Below are 26,072 nucleotides of genomic sequence, written 5' to 3'. Positions count from 1 at the left end.
TCCCCCAGAGGGTTCAGCTGAAGAGATATGAGTGAAGGGGAGGTCTGGAGAGGTGTAGTCAGGGTGAGGAGAACCAGGAACACCGTTGAGGCAGCTAGGTGCTAGCAGCAGCAGGAAGCCAGAGGAGCTCGGGCGGCAGCTCGAGAGGCGCGGAGGAAGCACAGGGTAGAGGGCGGCAGCCATGGCCAGAACTGAGGTGCTGCAGCTGAAGGGGAGCAGGGAAGAAACACCCCAACTTCTCTCTTTCCTACTATCTGACCTCCTGCTGGTGTCTCCCATTTGCTGAATTAAGCAAAAGCAGAGGTAACAACTTTCAGGAGTCACACAGCCAGGTAGCGAGACCAAAGAATGAATAGATCTAGTGGTAGGGTAGAAGTTGGGGACACCAAACAGTGAATAACCAGAAAACATTCATTTGAAATATTAATTGAAATGAACGTTCATGGAAAGCCTACCATGGGCTTCACTTGTATCTCCCATGTTAGGGTATCACACGTGGCGGAGACCCAGTCTGTTTCAGAGAATCCACAGTCTAGAAAGGGGAGCCCCACTTGAAGAGATTAGTTCAGTGAAGTGTCACAGAGTAACTGTATCTTAGGAATTAAGCTGATAGCAATGATCCGAGATAACAGATCAATGGAAGCAGTAATCTGTTCTGTAGAGCAGAGGTCAGCAGAGACAGAGTAAATATTTCAGACTTAAGGGCCGTTAGGTCTCTGCCTCAACTCCACTGTTACAGCATGAAAGCAGACACAGACCATATGTCAGTGAAGGGGCATGGCTGTGTTACAATAAAACTTTATTTGTGAAAACAGGCTTCAGGCTGGATTTGGCTCGTAATTTGCCAATCCATGTTCTAACATAAAGCGTGTCACAGAAATATCTAAGAGATGCCCAGCACTGAGATCTGTAGCACTGGTAACTTGGGATATGAGAGCACAGAATTATTACTGGAATTAATATATTAGTCACCAGCAGTTTGTTTATTGTGTCTTTTATGAGAAAAGGGAAGTAAGTTTGGATATTAGAGATTGGGGAAAGGAAGATACTTGCAGTGGAAATGATCTTCAGCAGATGATGGGCATTATGGGAAATGTGAATAAACCAGATTCTTCCTCATGTGTTACGTCAGCTTACCCACTACTAATGCTGTACAGAAGGAAGTAAAACAGCATATCCATATCATTGGCCTTCAGTGATGTTCTCCTACGGTGTGCTGTGAGAGCACATTAGAAGGTGCCAGAGTTTTTATACAACTGCATTGCTGTGAGATTGAATACTGGTTTCAGTTTCCATTAAGTTTCATAAGTATCTCTTTCCTTCAGATGTTAAACTAATTTTCGTGTTGTGCACACTAGGAAAAAAAAAGAAAGATAAAAAACATACCCCTTTTGAACAACTGATGTTCTCCTGTATTGTGACAGAAAACAGACCAGACGGTCTGTGGACATGGCACCAGGTGAACTTAGAGCTCTTTACAGCAGGAGGGTAGATGTAACCTAGAGGAGAGGACTTTCACCAGGTTTTATAGTTGAAGCTTTTAATTTTTTTTTAACTTTGAATTGATTTTTATTAGTCACTAGAAACCAACGGTGGCAAGCAAGGATCTCTACTAAAATAATGACACAGGGTTGCTTTGCTACCTCTGGTCTTTGTTGGGGTTTTGGTTATTAGAACAATGATATAACAGCCCCATTAGGGGCTTTTTCTCCTTGTTTGTTCTATTCTGCCAGTTGTGTTTCTGAACTTTTTGAAGGGTCCTGGAATCCAGGACTGAAAGGCACCCTGGGGACTGTGCCAAGTACCCAGGGCAGCCTCAGCCATCCCAGCTGCCTCTTTGGACCCAGATTGTCTGACGCAACGATCTGCAGATTTCTTTCCTGGTGGACCCTCTAAGCTATGCCATACAATATGATAGCCACTAGCCACGTGTGGCTATTAAGCCCTTGAAATACGGTTTGTTCAAGTTAAGAGATGCTGTGAATATAGAATACAGATTTTTAAACTTCATATGAAAAAATAATCTCATTAGTAATTCTTTATATTTCTCATGTGTTAAATTATGTTTTTAATGTATTGACTTAGATAAAATAATTTTTTTAAAAAATATACCCTAGAGAAACACTTGCACTTGTGCTATGACATAAGACAAGATGTTTTACATATATATAAATTTATATATATATAAGATCATTATTTTTGTACACCCTAAGTGATGTCACATGTCAACTATGTCAGTAAGAGGGGGGAGACTAGATTAGCTCTAGCTTCTTTCTATTGAAATGAATTATTATTCTAATGGTAAAAAGCTAGAGCTACAAAAGATAAAATAGATTATTAAAATTAACGTCACTTGCTTTCTTACATTTTAATGTTAATTACTTAGGTAGCTCACATTATGTTTCTATTGAATAGTGCTGCTCTAAAAGATTTTTGAAAAACTGTATGTGTGCCTTTTCCCAGTTTTAAGTGGACATTTAGATTTTTTATCATAAATTTGAGTTTTTTGTTAACGGGAAGTAGAAGATGTTAAACATGATACAGAATGAAATAAGATGGTGATTGATGATAATTAGAATAATATTATATATCATTTGGTAAAAATCTTAAGTTTTAAAATCTGTATTTATTAGAGTACAACAGTTCTGATATAAATCATGTAAAATTTTTATCCTTAGGCTTTATCCAGTTTCTTTAAAAAAAAAAAATCTGGTAGCCTTGCAGAACATTCCAGCTATATTTAAAGGGATCAGCATCATTAACGTTTATTACTCTGGCTTTTCTGAATTCAGAACATCTTAACACAGGCCAAAGTACTCTATTCCTACTGCCAAGCTTCTCCTTCAACAGCAATATGTGGAAAAGGGAAAGATCAAAGCCTATGATTTGTTGTGCCTTGATACATCAATGAAGGAGGGATCTCCAAAACCAGTATTTTGATTTGTCTCTTTAGTGTTCATAATAAGATGGGGGGTAGGAGGTGGTAGAGGAGATGGGCTGTATTGAACAAGGGTTCACTCTCAGACAGGTGAATTGAGTAGTGAGTGATCCAGATGTTGAGGGTCTGTCCCATGCCTGTGCAGGTTCTCCTAGGAAAGTCTTCCTGGACCCTCTGGGGAAGGGTTCACTGGTCTGAACACCCTGATTTCAGATGAGCCACTGGTAGAAGAAAGAGGTCTTTGCCCTCCTCTCCTTGTTAAACCACTCCAGAAGGACTTCAGTAATATGAAAGAGAACAATGCAATCTGAACACCTCTTTGTCACCTTACGATGTGAGCTCCCAGATATCAGTGCAGTTGTTTGGAGATGGCTCAGCACTTTGAGGGTGGTCCACAAATTCCTCAAGTGGTGAAACTTTTTTTTTTTTTAAGTACAAAAATGACTGCCTAAACTCATGCCCCTTTGTCTAAAAAGGGCTGCCAGCCAATGACTGCAGTACTAGTTGGTGATAACTTTCTCCAGATTCTTTCAGCCTTTTTGGAAGAGCTGCTGGTCCTGAGCCTAGAGTGAACTAATGACATGACTGCGGGGACTCTTTGACAGGAGGTGTTGATTGCAGACTTTCATTGCAACACTGTCTATAGGCAATTACATTTGTCATTGCTCTCTCAAAGGTCTAGGGGGGATAACAAGAAATTAGGATACTGATTCTGTGCCCTCCAGGAGTTTTATTTCATTTTAGTTACTGGTTGGAGAGACATCTCTTCTCCTTTCAAGAAGCAATTAAGAGTGCATCCACATAGAAAACATAACCCTTGCCAGATAGTCCCCTCTTTTTTTATTGTGTAAAATATACACATATAACATTCACCACTGTAAACAATTTTAAGTGTACAATTCAGTGGCATTGAGTACATTCACAGGGTTGTACAAACATCACGACTGTCTATTTCCAGCTTTTTTTTCTTCCTAAACAGAAACTCTGTACCCATTAAGCAGTCACTTCCCATTCCCTGCCCCTACACAGCCCCCAACCCCTGGCAACCTCTGTTTTACTCTCTGTAAGAATTTGCCTATTCTAGATACCTCATATAAATAGAATCATACACTATTGGTCCTTTGACTTATTTCATTTAGCATAATGTTTTCAAGGTTCATCCACGTTATGGCATGTTATCAAAACTTCGTTTCTTTCTATGGCTGAATAATATTCTGTTATATGCATAAACCACATTTTGTTTGTTTGTTCATCTGTTGTTGGACACTTGGGTCATTTCTACCTTTTGGCTCTTGTGAATAATACTGCTGTTAACATTGATTACAAGTATTTGAGTCTTTGTTTTCAATTCTTTGGGGGTATATACCTAGGAGTGGAATTACTGAGTCATATGGTAATTCTATATGTAATTTTTAAAGGAACTTCCAGAATGTTTTCCACTGCAGCTGCACCATTTTACATTCTCACAAGCAATGTATGAGGGTTCTAATTTCTCCATATCCTCACCAATACTTGGAATTTATTTTGTTTTTGTTTTTAAATAATAGCCATCCTAGTAGGTGTGAAGTAGTATCTCACTGCAGTTTTAGTTTGCATTTCCCCAGTAACTAATGATATTGAGCAGTTTTTCATGTGCCATTTGTATAGCTTCTTTGAAGATATATCTATTCAAGTCCTTTGCCCATTTTTAAATTGAATAGTCTTTTTGTTGTTGTAGGAGCTCTTTGTATATACTGGATATTAATCCTTTAATCTGATACATGATTTGCAAATATTTTCTCCCATTCTGTGGGTTGTCTTTTCACTTTCCTGGTAGTGTCCTTTGGTGCAAAAAAAAGTTTCAAATTTTGATGAAGTTCAGTTTATCTGTTTTTTTGTTGTTTTCTTGTTGTTTCCTGCACTTTTGGTGTCCTGTGTAAGAAACCATTGTAAAATCCAAGGTCATGAAGGTTTCCACCTGTGTTTTGTAGTTTTAACTCTTAAATTTGAGTCTTTAATCTATTTTGAGTCAGTTTTTGTATGTGGTACCATGTAAGGGTCCAAATGCATTCTTTACCTTTGGCCATCTAAGTTTCCCCACGCCCTTTGTTGAAAAGACTGTCCTCTCTCCATTGAATGACCTTTGCACCCTTGTTGTAAACCAGTTCACCACAGATTTGAAAGTTTATTTCTGGACTCTCTATTTGATCCCATTTGATCCTTATGTCAGAACCACTCTGCTTTGATGACTGTAGCTTTGTATTAAGTTTTGAAACAGGGAAGGGTGAGTCCTTCAGCTTTGTTCTTTCTCAAGATTAACTACCTGAGATCCCTTGAAATTCCATATAAATTTGCCAGATGTTCCCATCACACCCTCTAGGATGACCTTTAAAAAGACAAACAGTAACAAGTGTTAGCCACAATGTGGAGATATCAGAACCCTCAAACACTACTGGAGAGAGCCATGTTGGAAAACAGTCTGGCAGTTCCTCAAAAGGTCAAACACAGAATTACCGTATGACCCAGCAAGTCCACTCCTGGGTATTTACACAAAAGAAATGAAAACATGTATCCATGTGAAAACTTTTACACAAATGTTGATAGCAGCAGTATCCATAATAGCCAAAAAGTGGAAACAACCCAAATGTCTCATCACCTGGTGAAATGGATAAATAAAATGTGGTATAACCATACAATGGAATATTATTCAGCAATAAAAGGAAATGCAATACTAATACCCTCTATAGTATGTAATGACCTTGAAAACATTAAGCTAAGTGAGAGAAGCCTGTCACAAAGAGCCACATATTGTATGATTCCATTTGTGTTAACTGTCCAGAATAGGCAAATCTATAGAGACAGAAAGGAGATGAGTGGTTTCCTAGAACTGATGAGGGGCAAAGAGGTGTGGGAGTGTGAGGGTTCAGTGTTTCTTTTGGGATAATGACAGTGTTCTAAATTTGATTATAGTGATGGATACATAATTTTGTGAATATACTAAAAGCTTGTACATTTTAAATGGATGAATTATAATTTAATAATTCATCCATAAATGAATTAAATGGATGAATTATTCTGGTATGTGTATTATGTTTCAGTAATGCTATTAAGGAAAAGGCAAGGGCCTGAATATATTATTTCGTACCTTTGTTATTTTACTGAATATAACAAACATCTTTGCATGACCTGAAATGTGCTTTAATTTTATTTTTAATGACCACATAATTTGAATAAAAGTAGCCATACCGTGATACAGTATTATTCCTAGATATAATACATATTCTGTTTTATAGTATATATATGTGTGTGTGTGTGTGTGTGTGTGTGTGTATGTGTATGTATGTATATATGTATAGAATAACTTCAAAATGCTAGGCATTAAGGAATCAGTATTAGTCACTCTAACATTGTGTGGTGTTTAGTTTCCACACACACAGTTTTTTCTCCTGAAATAAACCATGTTGGAAATGATGAGAGATGAGATTTGGCCTGACCACTGTCAACTACTTGTTAAATAATCATGTGTGTGAAAGTCATGACAGACAGTGATTAGGGATTTTGTTAAGGCACAAATCTGGGACTCTTTCTTACATGTTGAAAGACTAATGTGAGGAATTTAGTCATTGAGCTATTGATCTGTCCAGTATCACACCTCAGTTAGGTTTATTTATGAGTTTGGGGGTTCTGGAAGCTCTCACGGATGTCAGAGGTTTACATAGTTGCTGCAGGTATGGACTTGTGATTCATGCAGTGATGGTAGTGTAAGGAAAACTTGAAAAATAAAAAGCTGTGTAGATATTTCAAGGGGAAAGGTGGCAGAAGTTAATAATGATTTTTAAGACCAGTTGTACTAATAGTCACGCTTCCTTCTCTTATAGCAACTTTGACATGGTAACCACAGGGTTACCTCAGTAGTAGCTTCTTGTAAACCAGGAGAAGGTTAAGTTGACCTAAGTTCAAATCCCATATAATAGCCTCACCTGGGTCACTAGTAAATAAATAAATGCATAAATGAATCTCTGAAAAAACCTTTCACACAATTTTAGAGTAGGAGAAATTTTGTCTAAGCCCTGGCTTCTAGGCGTTCTCATGGGTTCTTTCTGTTTTCTTCTTCAGATACTGAAGCTCATTTATACTAAAAGTGAATGGTTGACTGTAGCTTAACAGTTAACCCTATGAAAGAGAGGCGAGTTAAGGTAGATCAGGCCCCTTAGAATCACACCCCAAATGTGGTCACCGCTTTTACCTACGCGTCAGTCTGGCTTTGTGGTCTCATCAGAAGATACACCTATTGCATAATCCCTGTCTTGTGTGACATTTAAATTTGGCTGAGATGAGCCATATGGAAATTAGATGCAAAAGTCTCAAGATGAAATATTGTGTGGCTCTTGCATGTGGCTTAGAATTCAGTGACCATCTAGGGGACCCTTGGTGGTAGAGCTGGCTTTGCCTCCCAGGAGGTTCATTTGTTCCCCAGATGAAACAATAGCAGGGCAAAAGCTGATATTAACATATTAATACATATTTCTACATTTGTGTGTCCATCCATTTGAAGTGGTTTGCTTATGGAAGAGCTGGTTAAAACCCTGGGTTTTGCATTTGAAATATTCTTTATTCTGTTTGCAACCATGCACTGGTATACTTCCCCACATTTTCTTTTTATAAGTTCTCCAGTGATGTTTTGTTGCCTATCCTGAGAAGATCTGTCTTTCCATTTATCAAAACAAGTGGCAAGCTGGGGACCATTTAAAATAGTTTTTTTTTTTAGTTAATAAAGCCAATCTTCTTGTTCTGTTATGTTAAAAGTACATTATCTTTTTATTGTCAGTTCTGTTTGGCTAGCTCTGTTTTCTGTCTTAGCAATCTCAGGGCTGCCCCACTTGCTTACTGTGTAGAAAATTACAAAATCATTAAGGGTGGGGCAGCACCAGCTGACTTACAGTACAAACCATTTCTCAAAATAACCACAACAGTGCAATACTGATGTGCAATTTACGTCACAGTATGTTTTTATGAAATAGTTTGTGGCATTTTCACTTCTATTCCGGATGGAATCTTGTTCTCTCTCCCTTTTAATCAGTCATTTAATTTATTGTTATTATTAATATTTTCCACTCCTTGTCTTGGCATGCCTCCAATTTAAGAGCTTTGATGAGGGAAAAAGAAAAACACAAACTGATCTTCCCCACCCTAGCTCTTCAACATCAGTTTAACTGCAACTGTATTTTCCCCTTTGATGTGTACTGACTTCGGGTACTAAGTTGACTGCCTTAAGAAAAATTTAGAAATATGGTGGGACACATGACACATTTACACAGAGTTGTAATCAGGAATTGATAAAGTTGATGTACAACTTTGAATTTTAAACACTTTCAACCAATTCAGGCTGTTTAGTTATATGCACTACTGCATTTTCCTTTTGCAAATGTCTTTGTGTATAATGTCCTGTAATTAGAACAGGAAATCATTGAGTAACTGTAAGATGAATAAGAGCACTTAGACTGAAAGGAAAATTACCTTCCGAGAAATTATATTCTTCTTTTTTTTTTTTTTCCTGCTTGTTACAATGTTGGTAATGATAGTAACAGCTGTAGCTACTCTTATCTGTAGAATTTTCATGCTTAGGTTTTCTGGAATAAAAAATTTCATTTTCAGTAATAATCAAAAATGAATAGACAGAGAATAGGAAATGCCTAATTATGACAAATATTCAGTGTCACAACAGAGCAGCAATTAAATGGAAACTTCAATATAATTGTCAATAGCAGTGAGAATTGGAATAGTGCCAGGTATATAAAGTTGATGCTTTGCCGTTGGTTCGTTGCTAGGAGCACAGTGAAAAGTATAAAGCTTTGAGAAAGGAATGTCTAATGTAATAAAGTAAGAGAAAGACGCATAAATCATTGTAAGAGCCTCTCATATTGACATGATTTTACTTAAATTGTCTCAAAACTAGACATCAAGTTTTATAATAAGCAAATTCATATTTGCTTGGGGAAGAAAAAAAGAGCACTGTAAATTGTCTTTGAAGGACTAGGGACATTGTGTCTCAAACAGAGCCTTCGTACATATTTGGAATCTTTTAAGTGAAAATCTTTAAATGTTTGTTTCTATTGGCATCCAAATGCATTTGCCCTAATACGATTAAGAGAACTAAAGGGCAAAATACTTGGCAGATTTTTCAGTTGAGGTAATTAGGTGCAGGAAGGAACATGCATACTTTTTCCACCAGGCTCTATAAAATCCTGGTGTGAGGCTTTTTTTAAGTTTTTTTTTTTTTAAAGCTTACTGTGATGTTCAAAATAGATTATAGTGGTTTTCAGTGAGCATAATAGTGTGATGTTTCCGAAACAAGCCTTCCCTCCTCCCCCGAGGATGAAAAAGAAAGTTACATTTCTAAATTGTTGTGTAAGAGATAAAAGCAAATTTCTCCTCCGGAATTTATGTTTTCAGCCTTCTGTGCATTTGGCCACCATTATCTATTTTAAAAAATAGCATTATGGATATTTGAAAGTCAATGCTCCATTAATTCATTGTGTTTGCTATTTCATGCATCTCTCTTTTTACAAAGACAACTTGAGCAACGTGCTATTCAGAATGAATGCCTGCTCTTACCCTCTCCTCCCACCCCTTCCCCACCCCCAGCTCAACGCTAAGGATTAAAGCAATGGTGTACAGTTACTGTTTGAAAAGCTTGGGTGGAGTCTCACGTTATAATTACAGTTTCTTAGTGGAATTTTTGTTTTGGACTTTGAGAATATATAAATAAGTGAAAAATTGACATTGAGAGAGGTTAACAAAACGTGTAATTATGATACAAGCACAGGATTAGAGTAATTTTGGTTGAGCATTACAACCAGTGTACTTTAGGTATTAACTTTTAATAAGCAAAGTTCTTTTCATTGAAGTTGAAATGAGGTTTAGTAATTTGAGGGGGGGTCTCTTATTCCCTCTGAATATTTCATTTTAAAATCAGCACATTGACTTTTTTTTTTTTTTTTGGTGGAGGGGTTACTTGAGAAATGGGAGATGACATTTTAATAGAATATCATGATGATGGTTTGAAATTTCAGTCTTTGGTATCAGCAATTTATTGCTGACCATTTTCTGTGACAGAGATCAAAGTAATGTATATATAACCCAACCAACTACAACCCATTGGAGTGTGTTAGAGAAAGATTCCTTAGAGTTGTACTTTGATTTCTTTTCCTATATGGGTGTGGTTGAAAGAAAATCTTTGTTTCAGGGACACTTTGTTTGTCTTTTGTTAAACAAATGTGTGATTTATCCACTCCTTTATTCATTCTTAGATTTATCTGCTAGACCTATTATGAATTGGAAAAGGGGAGGTGTCCTACACAGCATTTATTGTCTCCCTTGTTTCATGTGTAACTTTGCATAGGAGTGTTTGTTTATGTGTATATGAAATGCATAGGAGGAAAGAAGTAGCTGAGGAATTTAAATAAGAATTCCTGAAAGGGTTGTTTGGCTTTATTTGTTTCTTAGTGTACTAGGGCAAAATAAAATATGACGGCTGTTGAACAAGTTCATACTTTTGTAGCTGTTTCAGGAAGAAGTTAATTTAATGCAGAGGCTTAGGAGGAAGTTACAGGATCATAGAATTTTAGATCTGGAAAGTGCTTCCAAACTCATAATTTTGTACTCTGTCATACAGACCTTTTATGTTCAGGTGACTACACTTTGCCTTGAGAAAAAAATGTTTCTCCAGTTTAATAAACTTCTCTCTAAACTCCAAAGAAGCGACCCAGAGTATCTTCACTCAGTGCAACTTTGACCTAGACAAATTGTTGATTCTTCCCACTCTCACCTTGACTGTGGATCTTCTCTTCACTCTCACCTAGTGTGCTTTGTTAACCTTTTCACAGGAGTCCTGGGGTCTCGTGGGCTTTCTCTGCTTTTTGTAAATAGTAAAACTGCTCCTCTGGGAATATCTCATTGTCAGGTTGGAAATTTGCCTCTGTCCAAACAGTGCCAAAATTCTGGTCCAAATGGATGGTTCTGTTCATAGTTAACAAAGTTATGGAGTTTTTTTGGCATCCCTAAGCACTGCCATATTAGAGCAGGTCCCAGCTGGCATCTAACCTCTTAGTGAGGGTCAGGGTTCTACACTTGCACAAACTGGAGTTGACTTTATTTCTTATCACATGGGTAGGAGGTAGAAAGTTGATATACATGAAATGTGTGTCAATAATTTTAAAGCATTACAATGGGAATTACAGTCTTCTGGAATAAGAACATTCTAACTTAACCAGAGTCAAAGAATTCTGGCTTATAATTGGCTGAATTCTACGGTTCTCAATGAAACAGATGTCTCGTATTTTCCTTGATCAATGGCCACCATCCTCATTCCTAATATTGTAAATCAGTTTAAGCTCTAAAACAACAGTAATATTTCCTTTGACATATTATTATTTTATTTCAACCACAGCCACATAGGAGAGGTAATCAAAGTATTAATTACCCCAAGAAGTATTATTATTATTATTATTATTATGTGACATTTTGTAAAAATGAAAAGCTAATCAAATTTGGAGTTAAAAGATTGGGTTACAATCTCACATCCATCACTTGCTAGTTCTTTCAGATTCCAGGATAGTCACTTGGGTGCCTGAACCTCAGTTTTCCTATCTCTAAATTGGGATTATTAACAGGTTGTAACACTACTAATAGGGTTGTTATGAGGAACAAAAAAAAAGATACATTGTGTGGAAGGCCTTTGTAAATTTTGTTTACAATAGTGCTTTTATTTGTTTGTAGTGCTTTATTATTAGTACTAGAAATCACAGGGTATTTTTTGCTCTTCTTTCTAGACAGGAAGATGGTCCCTCACTTCTTCATGTTTTTGGCTGAGAGGGCTTTTTTTTTTTTTTTTTTTTTTTTTTTTTTTTTACATTTGCTGTATTCTGTGATACCTCCAACAATCCTGGGAAAGTGGCAAGAAGAAGGAAATTTAGTCCTGTATTTTGTTTTAGGTACAGTGAGATTCTGGATAGAAACATACCTGAAAACTGAAGGAAAGAAAAAAAAGAAACACAGAGAGAGAGAGGACTAGAAAGAGAGACAGAGAGACCAAAACCCAACTGAATAAATCACTATATGTCTATGCTAAAAGCTAAATTCAGGTAGTGTTTTCAAAATTTATTGTGCATGAACTACCTGGGAGCTTGTGAAAAATGTAAATTCCTGGGTCCCAACCTTAGAGATTCTGAGTCAGAGGTTCTCGATGGGACCCCAGAATCTGTCTTTTTGCTACCTTCCCCTTCTACCCTGTGTGATTCTGCTGCGGGCAGTCCCAGGAGCATTCTTCGAGATGTTGTCTCCAGAATGAATGGACTTCATAGAATGTGTTTCCATGACTTGGGATCAGAGGGAATTTGCTGTTTTTCTTTGAACAGAAAGAGAAGGACTCATGGTTTGGCTAGTGTTTTAGAAGTTGTGTGAAGAAAGAGGGGTAAATGTTTGAAGCTAGGATGAGGTAGAGAGAGAAAAAAAAAGAGGTCATTTCTAAGCACAGAACATAACCAGGATGCTGATTTTATCCAGAATAGGGAATTAGGAAGAAACTAGAGATGGTGTCATCATGGTGGGGGAAAAAAAAAAACGAAGGAGAATGAAGGGATGGGAAGGAGGTGAAGTGGTCCCAAGAGTCCAGGTAACGTCTTCGGCTATAAAACTAACTCTGAAGCATCCAGTTTTACACCCTCATTCAACCCAAGAAGCACAACTTTCTCCATTTCATTTCAGGAATACTTGGAGAAACTAGTGCAGCTTTTTCTCCGTCATAGAAAGCAAATAGGTAGAATTTTGGAGTTAACAGGTTTTTGAACGGTATATACAATATATAGAAGATGGTATTAGGTGTTGAGCATACTCAAATAGGACCTCTCTCATCTTGGGTGATCTTGGACAAGTCATGGTCATCTTGAACAAATAGAGTGTAATAGTTCAATTAACACATCAGGGGCTGGTTCTTCAAATAGCACTTAGAGCTTAGAGTCTTGATGATGTTTGTGAACATTTCCACTAAACCTTTTTTTTTTTTCAGCTTAATTCTATAGAAAGCACAGATTTAACTCCAAAGGGTGAACTAGTGTCTGAGTCTACTGGTAAAAATGTCAAATTGGCATGTCGTGGGACATATATCAGCATTTCAAAACTACTTTCACTTGGGAGCTTGCCTTTAGTGTAAACATATTTCCTTTTAATTAAGTGTGCCAGCTGATGAAGTGGCTACCCACAAACCAACCAGACAGGAGTCTAAGCATTATAAACTGTTAAAAGATGTCATCTTGAAAGCAGCTAAACGTCTCCACTCTCAAAGAAGCCTCCAGCCTGAGGAACTAAGTGAACATAATTAGAAATACATCTGGCTATTGGCCTCCTATCTGAAAAGGTCACATGCACACCTTCCACTGGTACTGGTTATGTTCCATCATTATGTTCTGTCCTTACTCATTCGTCTCCCACTGGTTACCAGATGGCCACAATCATGTTGGTATCCTTAACAACTGTTTTGTGCAATTCCCTGCAGCATGGTGAAGGCTCGAAATATTGAGTGTTTTCCCTTTGGATAAGCAAGTGACATAACTGGGAATTGCTTCTAACGCCCTGATGGAGCAGTTATAGAGTGATGGCAAACTGGGTCATGGAGCCTACATTCAGCCTGACATTGTGCAAGTGGTACAATACCAAAGGTGGGAGGCAGGGGGTTGCCATTTCTCAGACTTAAGATGAAGGAAGAAGGATTATCCATGCAGAATCTGGTTTTTATAAACAAGCACTTAATATGGTGAGGGGTAAATAAGCATTAAGATATCCTAAGAGGGAGCTTTGTTAAGGTTGCTGACATGTTCTTGTGAGTCAAGCTGGTTCTGATGGAGCTCTCACAAGGATGCTGGGGGAGTCCTCTCAGTGTGGCTCTCCGAGTTGTGCCAAGTTACCAGATGGATCTGAGGAACATTAGAAGATAGGGGGTATGGGTCGGGGGAGGGCGGAGAAGGTGGATGTATCAATCATATTGAGATAGATCATGTCGCAAAAACAAATAACCTCCAAATCACAGTCTCACTTAAAACAACAAAAGGTTTCTTTTCTGCTTATGTTATACATCCATTTAGGATCAATCAGGGGCTTTACTCCATGTTATCCTAACTCCAAGACCAGATGGGCAGGCTGGCCACTATCTGAAACTTTACAGATGTCCAGAACAAAGGGAAGGAGGGAGTGTGGTCAGTTGCACACTGGTTCTTAAAGTAGCCACCCACTTCTGCCACGTTTCATTGACCAAAACCACACAGCCACTTGTCTTCAATGGGTTGGGAAGCACTGTCTTTCCACCAGACCATAAAGAGAGCAAGAAATATTTGCTGAACGGCGCTAATAGCCACCAGAGCAGATGATAATGCTCTTTAGACCCGTGGACATCTCTCTGGGCCCAGATGACCTTTACAGAGGCTTCAAGCACTGAAAGATTATCTAATCTAAAATAAAACCAATACCGAATTGTAGAAGGAAGTATGAAGAAGCTCAGCTAAATTCTGATTTTTCCTACAGTGATGACTTTAATGCTTATGTATATGAATCTGATTCTTTCTAGACAGTTTCTTTGTTCTGCTGCTTGCTTGTGACCCAGACATTGTTTAATCTGTCTAGAGGGTTAGCCATCCCACTCTTTGTTTTCCTTGCCGGTAACCCAAGACTTTCTCATGGAGCTGGGTGGGTGTGGTGGGGCTGAGAGGATGCTGTCATTAGCCAGACTGTGCTAAATGTGAACTGATACAAGAGTCCTGTTGCCTATATTTTTAGTACAAAATCAGAAGTGATCATTGAAATGATGCCATGGCCATGACAGTTCTTTGTTGGAGGGAAGAGGATAATGGAAGTGTTTTCTCGTTTGTCTAGGGGAGGACGAGGAAGAAACAAACGTGATAGTTCTCAGCTATCCTCAGTACTGCCGGTACCGCTCGATGCTGAAACGCATCCAGGATAAGCCGTCTTCCATTCTAACGGACCAGTTTGCATTAGCCCTGGGGGGCATTGCAGTGGTCAGCAAGAACCCTCAGATCCTGTACTGTCGGGACACCTTTGACCACCCAACCCTAATAGAAAATGAGAGCATATGTGATGAGTTCGGTGAGTCTTTTTTTTTTTTTCCTACATGAAATACGTGTGTGTGTGTGTCTAGTTGTTTTCAGTTCTTATGAAGAGCAGTGATGGGGAACAGGGCTTACGTTCACAAGCCCGGTGTGCCATCCCACCCCGCCCATCCCCCACATTATTGCGGCATAAGACGTCAGTGCCTTCTTGGCAGCCTCTGTTTACTGGGGCTCAGGATTATGATTTAGAATTTGTTGTTCAAGATAGAGTTTGAAGTTGCTTGGTCGACCTTGAAATTGGACTTTATAGGACAGGAAGCTTTCATGCTAGTTGTTTCTTAAACAGCTTTGGCTATTCAGATACTGATTTTTTTTTTATTTAACTGATCACTCCCTTTTCAGTGATAAGGAACTGTAAAAATGCACCAGTTTAACCACTTCAGTACTAGAAGGTGGATAGATAGATGATAGATCCCCATGCCCCTGAATTTTTTCCCATACACGTATCTTTATATACTATGCCCATCAAAGATGGGCATGTGTACACATATCTTTATCTGCATCTCTGTTTAGCTGGTCTCTGTAGATAGAAGGGAAGGAGGAGAAGATAGCACATCGTCAGTTTAGGAGACCTTGCGTGATGCCGTGAATGACTGGAGGCAGGGTGAGATCACATCTCTCACATCTTGACTTTCTCATCTCTTCACTGAAGAGATTGGATTGTACCAGTGGTTCTCAATAGGCTGGACAGTGATATCAGAATGCCCTGGAGGTGCATCATCAAACTTGTTCCTTGCAAGTTCCTATACTTTTTATAGAGGCAAGAACGCCCTCTGCCCTCACCCTACCCTTCTCTGGGAATCACCATCACAGAGTGACCAGGGTGATGACTGAACCGCACTAACTCCCTCCTGGGTACCTGGGTGGAGAAGTGGCGGAGACCCCTGGCATAGAGAGAGCACGGGGTCCCTTTGGGCAGGAACATTACTTGATTCTGTTGGGTAATGTTTTCCCAAGGCTGGCTAATTTGCAGATTATTTAGATTCAGATTATTCTGTTTAACCAACCATTAACAGGCCTCACCATGGTTTCAGGAGTCCACTGTGGCCTCTCCAATCTGATTAGTCATGACTCCAGCAGCCCCATAGCTGCTGCGGGAGGGAGATTGTAAGTAGGTGTGTGGGCAGAGGAGGGGTGAGGATGATGGGAGGGGATATCTTGATCAAAGAAGGAAGGGAGGAAGGAGAGGATGGAGACCCAAGTTTACTGGACATGACTTTGTTTAATTGGATATGACTTTGGTTTTTTCTTACAAACTGTTTTTTCAGATGCCTTTCACAAGTCTGGTCTTGTTGGTGTGTAAGAGTAATAGTGTTTATACAAGTTATTTTTCCTTCCAAGAAGATTTTATTGTCATTCTTAATATTCACATAACCTTTTTATTCATGTAGATGAATGTATCCAATACCTTTTTTAAAAAAAATACTCTCTTTTCAGATCAGCATTTATAAACCTTCCCTTTTCAATACTTCTCTTGTGTGTTTTTCCCCTGTATCCCCTACTCCCAAGCCCTCCATTCTGCTTGCTACTCAAGAGGTCTCTAAATTCCTGACACAAAATAAAACTGAAAGAATGCTTTCCCTCATTCAAGATTATTCAAAATTAGAGTTTCACAATGTAATATAATGAAAAAGTGTTTTAACCTTTTTGGCTAATTTAAGAGTTATTAGTCATTGAGTTTCAAAGCTGTTGCATCTCTAATTGGTAACAGAAAGAAGTTCCAATTTAACAGCGATCACAGTGGTTGTTAAGAGTTACTAAATTAGTTGTAAACGTTCTCACAAACACAAGCATGTGACTTCTGAATGTTTTCCTGAACTTTCTTCTGGTATGGCTAATTTTAATGCTGTTTTTCTTCTCCAGCCTCTTAAAGCGGAAGCTTTCTTTTGGAATAATGGTACCTTTAAAGAGCTTCTAGATGGCTAGTCCAATGATAATTAGAACGTTCGATTTTTTTAGTTGTCTGTACCCCAAATAGTTGGTACCACTTAGTGTATTTCATTTTTGTAAGTGAACAAAAAAAAGCTTATTCTGACCTGATTTGAAGACCTTCACCAACATCCCTCACCCACCTTCCCCTTTTGGTCATACATCTTAATTCCCAGAGAAATTCCTTTAAAACCCCCAACTGGTTATATTTGAAATCAACATGGGTTAAAGGGTTTGTTAAAACGCAGGGTTGGGTTTCTCCAACCAACTAACAGTTGGTAGAAGAACATAAATTTAATTAGTGACTGGCATTAAACAAATGTTCCTAATATTAAACACCGCCAGATGACTGAAACACTTCTGTCAGATTGCCGCGAGTGCCAGGGGGCCCACAGATGAATTTTCTACACAGTATATATTCTGTACCACACGTTTGGTGACTTCAGTAATTGGTCAAATGTAATTTAGGTAACAGTATGCCTAGGCTGTAAAAATTCGATTTTATTAGCCATATCACCAGGTGGATGAATGGTGGAGCTGATGGCAAAGACTTTATAGCATTTAGCAGCTACACCTTTGACACATGAAATTCATAAATTGCCATAAAATACCTCCAAGGCCCTTCTCCAAAGGACAGTGTCTGCTTTCCTCTGATTAAATAATGTTTATTTTATTAACTAATATATTTTTTGCTTTCTTCTATTAAATGGAATTATGGAGTGTGGGTGGGAGGGAAGGAGGTGTTCAAAAGATGAATAAAACACAGTCCTCGCTTGTTTTGAGTATTTAAACTCTAATTGGGGAAGACAGGATTAACGTACCTGAAAGGTTAAGTAGTGTTACAAGAAAGTCAATGATTAAGTATTGGGTGAATGTTGCAGAAAACAAGTACGGTCAGGATTTTGCGCAGTAAGCTGGTGGGTGGAGAAGGTGGCATGGCTGGAGGTGGTGATCATGGCAAGGGGTCAGGGAAAGCCTCATGGGAAAGGCAGGACTGAATCTCGTGTTAAAAACAGGGAGAGGTTATTAGAAAGGTTTTGGAAACACTTAGATCATTTAAAAGTCATGTCCTGACTCTCCAAGTTAGGAATGGCCGCCTTCACCCTGGGTCAGCTGTGGGTCTCTCCTTGGTTTGTTTGCCCTTGGTCATCACCCTCAGGAGGTCCTGCCATCTGGGTGGGTTTTATAAATGGCTTGGTGCCCTCTCTACCAATGGGACATGACTGTGAGTTGGTGGACCAGGGCTGGGACAAACCCAGGCTGTGGCTTTGAAATGGAACTGGGCTTTCTAACTCGGGTAGGGATGCCCCTGCATTTCCTCAATGTGCGATCCAGCTTCCTCACACAGCCCAGGTTCATCTCTGAAAATGGACTTTGCTCGTGTGGCAACCTTGCCCAACTCCCCAGACACCTCCCCGCTTCCCACTGTTTTAATGTTGCCCACTGAATAACACATCTAATTGAACAATAAAAGTAAGGCTTTTAAATCTCCACTGAGTTCCTGTAAATAAATTCTCCATGGAATTTTATGAAGCTGTTTAATGAAAAGTTTGATTAGAAACTATTAAAGAAAAATACAATAGATGAAATTTCATCATTTAGTCCCACATTACAGTAGTGTCATTTTGATTTTTATTTACATTGGATATTCAGAATAGAGTAAATATATCCTGGTCTTAATTAACTATTCTCCTTACTTGGGAAAGGTTATTTTAGGCTTGAAGGATTTTGATAGCATACCATCTGCTTTCTTCACTGTATTTTATTCAAGTCCCTTTCTTGCTTACATTGCAGCACAGTGTCTAAACCTATGACATAAGCATAAATTGAATCATATTAATGGTAGGTGATTGAAAAGCTTCAACCCCAACATCCTGCCTGCGTTCTTCCATCTTGTCAGTTACAGTGCTCTTAAGGGCAATGTGCTCTCTTCTTAGAAGCACAAGAGAATTGACTGTTTTTAAAAGTAAAGCAGTGGAAGCCTCAATAAAGCATTACAGAAACTGGTTGTATTGCACATGCAGTTAGCAAATGAGATTATAATAACAATGAGGGGGTAAGTGACATTATGAATGGCAATTTTTTCCATAAAAATCTTGACCCTGTGTATAATTCCTGCCCCCACTGTCCTGTCAAGAATCTGCTAACATAAGGCATTCTCTGACGCCTCCCCCTTTGCTTATACTTCTTTTTAAAATTTGATTCTTCTTTTATAAAGACACACACTGCCATTTATATTGTATTACTGTCTATGCTGTAGGGAAGACACACACATGCAAACGTTTTGTCTGTTTTTCCTGGTAGAACAATAAAATGTCCACCAGTTTGTAATGCACAATGTTTATGTTAATACCACACAGATTGATTTCACATGTGTGAAGTGTTGACAGCTAAATCCAAACAGAGGCACCCCACAGTACAGTAGATAAATGGATAACTTTAAGGTATTGGCTTCTATCAGAGATGGAAGGCAGACTCAACATAAATGACATGAAATCAGTTTTGTAAGGTAGGTGAGGCTAAATGGATTAAGATATAGTTCATTAAAAAATAATAAAAATGTGGTTTATTTTGGTTTGAGTTTTGAATTGCAAAGAGACATAAGTCGTACTTTGAACTTCTTTGGCAGATGGTGTGTGTGTGTGAGTGTGTGTGCGTGCATGGGTGTGCTCATGTTTCTTGACAGAGGAATGGGATGGGGTTAAAGGAAGGATGTGGTAAATCACCTGACAAGAACAGAGGTGAGATGAACTGTCATCTTGGTGTTTGGTCCACGTGTAGAATGCCATGAGCTCTGATCTTCTGGGAGAAGTTGGCTACATCCGTATTAAAACATACATTCTGCCCAGGGGCTGAGAGGCAGGGGGCGGTTGGACAGCGTGGCACAGTAAAAAGAGTGCTAGGCTTATAGGCAAACAGCCCAGGTTTAATCAAGGCTCAGCCGTCTGATTTGTTGTGCCTCTGGGCAAGTGATGTAAGGTCCCTCCCTTATCCCATCTATAAAATTCAGTAGTAACAGCCCACTTGCTGGGCTCAGAATAAGTCTGTATCCACTTGATTTAAAAAAAAAATTCTCTTGATAAATGAAGATTCTCTCCTGGTTTCTATTACAGTCTTAGACCTCAGACAGATGTAGGTCGTCATCTAAACTGATCTTGCTCTTTGAATAAAAAAGGAACCATTTTCCTAAGGCTCTGAGGCTCTTACTAGGACCTGAATGGAAAAGAAAAGTTTTTGCTTTTTACAATATGTTTGAAAGAAGCTTTTCTGACTCGGCCCAGAACTTTCCCTTTCCATTTTCCTGTTGGGTGAAATAATGACATAGACAAAAGAAGAAAAAGTAAAGGGAAGGAGAGACACAGAAGAGGGAATGAAACCTTGATTTTTTATGAAAGAACACCCAAGACAGTATAAAATTATTTTGAAACGTAAAGGACTAGCTGGACTCTGCCTCTTCCCTCTAAACATCACATGTTTTACTGGAAATGAAAGGAAAGGCGGTTGTTTTGTTAAGGATCATGGGAATTTGTAAGTGAGTAAACATTTTTTTCCTTGCCAAAGTAGGTTTCATGGTCACAGTGGATTTCAGTGATCAAATGGCTTTGTTCCTGGCCCCGTCCACACTCAGACTTTCCCTGCCTCCTGCCTGCGGTGCCCACCAACCTCCCAAATGATAACAAGGAGGATGTTTCTCTTTAATTGAAGTAAAGTGGGAAAGGAGTTGGGCTTCTTGTATATTCTGTTTCTGCAGAAGACCTTAACCTTCAGAGATCTCACTTGGAGGGCTGCTCTGTCTTGGACATTTTCTAGAGGTTCTGTTTGTCATTAGGGAACGGTCTAACCAAGGCTGTGCTTGGTACCTTCTCTTTATTGCATATGCTGCCAAAGCAGGGACAGAGAGGATGTTAAGTTCATCAAACCCAAAAAACTCTGCTGGTAGAGATGTGTAGGATGTGTTCTATAGGACATTACCGTTAACATGGGGCTTTGTCCTCCAGGACAGTAAGACACAAAGAGGGCTGGAGGACAGGCTTCTTGGGCAGAGGTGTTGGAAGCTAGGGTCTCATCTCTTTTGGGGTTTTATGTTGCTACTGTAAATTAATTGACAGAGTCATGATATATGGAATGGATAGGATTAGTGGATTTCTTTTCTATTTTTGGAACCTGAAAGGATATTTTAAAATAATGCTGGACTCCTTTTGAGTGGACTCAACAGGTTATTAAAAACTGCTTGGACTCAGGTTCAGTAACCTCTTGTTGACCCCAGAAGAAAGGATGTGTGTCTGTATTGGTTAGTATTTCACCTAGGATTTCATCTAAAAAAGCAAAAAAGCTATATCCCATTACATTAGCAAGATCAACATATTCCTTTCTAGGGCAAAATACATTTTTATCAATTAAAATACATAGACACACACACACACAATCTATAGGAAAGAGCCAGGTTATTGAAAAAATCACAGGCAAAAGTGCTAGTTAGGGGTAGGATTGGTGGAATGAGATTCAGAATAAGTCCGTACTCACTTAATTTTTAAAATCCTATTGATGAATATTCTCTCTAAACCTCTTCATTCTATCCTGTCAGGGAAACTGGATTGATTTAGGTTCCTTGGACTGTGTGTAAGGATGTCTGGGGACGCCTAGAGCCCAACACAGTACCAGAGACACACAATGCCCTTGTCCACTCATGCGTTTCACCAGTATCTATTAAATACCTACAGCGTGACAAGGACCGTTGTGGTCCCTGTGCACACAGTTGTGAGCAAGACAGAAAAATTCCCCACTCTTAAGGAGCTTATAGTGCGGTATGTGGGAAGGGCATTGGCAAAATGTGGGACAGCCATGGACCATATACCTTGTAGGGTTGTTGTGAAGATTAAACGGGTTAATGACTTAAAACACTTAGATGGTACATGGCATGTACTGTTTAAGTACTCATTGTCAGCTGAACCTTCCTGAACCTCTTGCATCCAACACAACCTTAGCCACATATCAGGCCCGCAGTGATTCCTCCAAAAACACCCTCAAAATGGTTATATACCTATACAGGCTGCTAGAGAAAATGAGGTATAGTACACTACTCAAACTCATTCGACATCCATTCATTCCAGAAATACTTGTTTGTTTGTCCTTCAGCCTGGAATGTGTTTCCACAGATATCATGGGTCTGGCTTCTCATCATTCCAACCTCAGCTCAGATGTCTTCTCCCCAGAGAAGTCTTCTCTGACCTCCCCCTTTCCACAAATCTGGCTCTATCCCATCACCCAACATATAATTATCTTCCTATAATTCATCACTATCAGAAATTAGCTCCTATACTTGTTGTTTTTTTTAAACATGCTTTAGTCTGTCTCCCCCTTCCCCACCCATACTATAATGTAATCTCTTTAAGAGCAAGGAACCTTTCTGTCTTCTCAATACTTGGCACATAGTAGGCGTGTAATAAATATTGGTTAAATGAGTGAGTGGATCCGCTCATACTGTGTGTCAATATCACTGCTCTCTGCCATTTTACAGATGAAGACACTTAAGCGCAGTAACATTACTCAGCTAGCAAGTGGGAAAACCAGGGCTTGAACCTAGACAGTGTGGCTCAGTGTCCACGCTCTTAACCCTCACACCGGAGTGCCTCTCAGCTTGGACATCGCTCAGAAAGATCTTTCAGACTTCCAGAGATCATCAGGCTGACAGGAAACAGATAACTGACCACCAGGTCTTTAGATAATGAATGTAAAATAAGTTTTGTAGGATATAGAGATTGGAGTGTGTTGCATTGGTTAAGAAAGAGAATGGTCATAAAGATTCAAAAGCTGCAAATCACTGGATAAGGATGAATACACTCTGATGCCAGCCCCTGTCTTCTCTGGTCTGTGATACACCGTCTCCCTGCTTCAGCCCTTGCTGTCCTTTGGTCTCTTTTCAATACACCAACCAGAGTGATCACTTCCCTGCTCAAGTCTCCTGTTGGCTTATCTCATCTCATCTCATCAGAGAAGCAGATGTGAGCATAGAGTCCTTTAAGGGTTGGGGCTACTTAGAAGTTGAAGGAGTCGGTAATAATCTGCCCTGTGTTCTCCTGGATTCTTTTTAAGACATGGGATTGCTATGCTGACAGGACTTTCATTATACACCTCTCTGTAATTTTCTGCTTAGAATGCACTGGCTTTCCCAACTTGGCATCCTTTTTTTTAAATGAAAAAATTATAGGTCTAATTTCAAGAAATGAAATGTATGCAAGCTTTTCTGCTTTTGTCACTTCTTTATTCCTGTAGCACATAAATCATTTCCCTTTTTAAAATTAAATTTCGCTTGCCATGATTTGGTAATGGGTTTTCAAAGGAGGCAGAGTAGCCAAGCTCTCAGCTCAAGAGCCAGCTGTGCTGCCTGCTCAGGAAATCTCATTGCTGGCTGGCCTGGGCCTTGATCCCATCATCTGGGCTTTATGCTCCCTTTGGAAGTTGCCTAGAAATTCTCTCCTTAAGACTTGCCTCTCTGAACGGCCTTTTTAGCTCTCCAGGTGCCATCTTGGTGTGCTACAGAACATGAGACTTGGGCAGAAAAAGATTGGTGTGTTCGAATGCTTATTGGGTGCTTATTCATTCATTGAGACTGGCTCTAAGTCAGAGCTCCAGGCATTGTTGGGATCTTGGTCTCTGTTCTCAAGACACTTAAAAATCAAGTTGGTTGAGATAAGACTTGGAGCAGTGGTCACTACCAATATTATCTGTGATCCTTTTAACAATCTCGCCTTTGACCTGTGAGCAATCTTATGGTCACCCAGTTACCGCAGGGTCACGGACCAAGCATGCTGCTGAAATTAGAGTGAGCACCTTCCTCGCCCAGTCTGCTGACCCCTGTGGATGGTCACACTTTTCTACCACAAAGTGAGAGGAGCATAGAGCTAATAGCCTGGAGTTATCCTGAAGTTCAAAAGAGACGATATCTGCCAAGCTTTGTAAGTGGGAAAGCCACATAATGGACACTGCAGGGCAGTCTGCAAAGGGCTAACTGAGGAGGTCAAACTCTAGGGGCCACTGAAGATAAAGGATGCATGAAAGAGGGCCCGGATGTCAGGGGAGGCCTCTTAGAGGAAGTGGAGCTTCAACTGGACCTTGAGGGATTCAAAAAGGAGGAAGTTATTTCAGGTGATGAGGTGGAACTACTCTGGACTTTGAAAGCTCAAAGAAAGAGGTTTTTTCCTTTGCCACTTTTAGCTTTCAGCGTAGACAGAAAAACAGCCTCCACAAGCAAAACCCTTTTTCTCTTCCTAGAAGATGTCACCTTCTCCTGAGGCAACATGTGGTCCTGAGTCTTTCTCTCACAGGCCCCATTGTGGTTAGGACCCAGAGGAAGCATCTTGGAGGAAAAATCAACTTGTCTCTTATTAAATTAGAAATGTTCCCATGGGCCTATAAGAAAGAAAAGGAAAGAGGCACCAACTTCACAGTAGGGAGTAAAGGATGAGATCCCTGCTTGATTTCTTGGCTGTTTAAAGGGCTACTTCTAGGCTGAAAGAGTAGCTTCAGAATTATCACCTTGGACCCTTTGCTCTTCTCCCCTCTGTGTTACTCAGTGCTTTTCCAGAGTTATTTTTTTTTCCTTCTGCTTGATATTAAAGTTAACAACTTCAATTGCATTTCTCTCCACTAGATTCTAAGCTCCTATGGGGGTAAGAATCATGCCTTACTCATCTTTGTATCAACATATGTTTGTTGAAATGATATAAAAACTCCACTAGATTCCAGAGGGCTTCAGATCTCCATCATCTTGTTGCCTTTCTTAAAGTCAGATATTTCTTGACATCAATCTTTAAGTTTTTGTTCATTGCCAGTTGGTTTAATTCTCAGAAGAAGGTGTCTAGCTCAGAGGAGCCAGGTTTCTCTCAAAGTTTACTTACCTTTTCAGACTAGAGGAATGTCCTTCACTAATTGGTCAGTGTCTCTGGCTGAAGACTGTGCATCTGTTATGATGCTTAACAGGCCCCGGAGTCTGCACAACCTAGGGTGCTCTTTCTGAGGAAGGCAAGGGGCATCCTTAAAATAGGGCAGATGGTAGCCTGTATCCAGAAGTCAGTGCATCCACCTTTTCCGCCTCTAACCCACAGGTATCAAAGTTCATTGTGGAAATCAAGGAACCAGTGGTGGGGCTATTAGCATACAGGACGTTGGCAAGTTCTAATTAAGCTCTGTGGCTCTGGAACATATACAGTACAGCTAGGTCACAGTTCAGGCCGGAGACTTATCAGAAGTGCTGGGAAAGAAAAGGCCTAGCCAGTATAACGTTCATTACTAGGAAGATCACTTGGTGAATGGCACTTACGCCCCAAGGATACTTCGTGGGTCGGTGGCTTCCTCTGTGTTGTCCGTGGGTGGGGATGAGGTCTTCTGTCTCCCAGGAGAGTTCCATAGAGGATCCTGGTTGAGGCACTTGCACCGCACTCAGGGTTTAGCAGGTCACATGTTTTTCTTCACAGTCCCAGACATGAACGTTAGGTCTTTAAAAACAGGAGATAAAATATTTTAACAAAGATATCCCATGCAGTGTCAGAAACTATACTCTAGCAGGGCACTGACCACTGCCCCATCCCCAGCACACGTGCTTTCAGAAGGGATGGGGCAGTGGTCAGTGCCCTGCTAGAGTATAGTTGCTGGTTCTTTTGAGGTTTGTTTTTATTGTAGCACAGATGACAGGTCTGCTGCTCTGGAGAGCACATTCTATCCCATAGCTCTTGAAAGAAAGGAAGCCGATGTGTGTCAGGACTTGAACAAACAGGGACTATTCAAGCCCTCTTTGAATTGGCTTGCTGATCCTTGGTGCCAAGGTCATCTGCTCGAGCTGAGGAGGTGGCCTTAGAGAAATGCCGAGTGTGGTCTCACCCCTGCCAACCCTGGTAAGTGCTCACTCCATCCTCGGCCCAGCCATCCACACCTTGTGAGAGGAGTGTCCTTCACATGGAAGAGTGTTCCTCAGACTTCTCAAAGGACTTCGATGCCTTACCTCTGAACAACTCTGTGTAACCAAGGGGACAGGTGTCACTGGCCCCATTGGG

At 39.8% G+C, this 26,072-nt stretch overlaps 1 protein-coding gene across 1 annotated transcript in view; it reads left to right on the top strand.

Moving 5' to 3' along the window:
• ARID5B (AT-rich interaction domain 5B) overlaps nucleotides 1-26,072 on the top strand; it is a 206,240-nt gene that overhangs the window by 101,511 nt on the left and 78,657 nt on the right. The window contains exon 5 of the mRNA XM_006209104.4: nucleotides 14,840-15,070. Coding sequence (XP_006209166.1) covers nucleotides 14,840-15,070 — 231 coding nt within the window. The remainder of the gene's footprint in view (nucleotides 1-14,839; nucleotides 15,071-26,072) is intronic.

Source organism: Vicugna pacos, chromosome 11 (assembly GCF_048564905.1).
Source record: "Vicugna pacos chromosome 11, VicPac4, whole genome shotgun sequence".
NCBI classification, from domain to species: Eukaryota; Metazoa; Chordata; class Mammalia; order Artiodactyla; family Camelidae; genus Vicugna; species Vicugna pacos.
The sequence above is the reverse complement of the archived record's forward strand: the minus strand, read 5'-3'. Positions and strand labels throughout refer to the sequence as shown.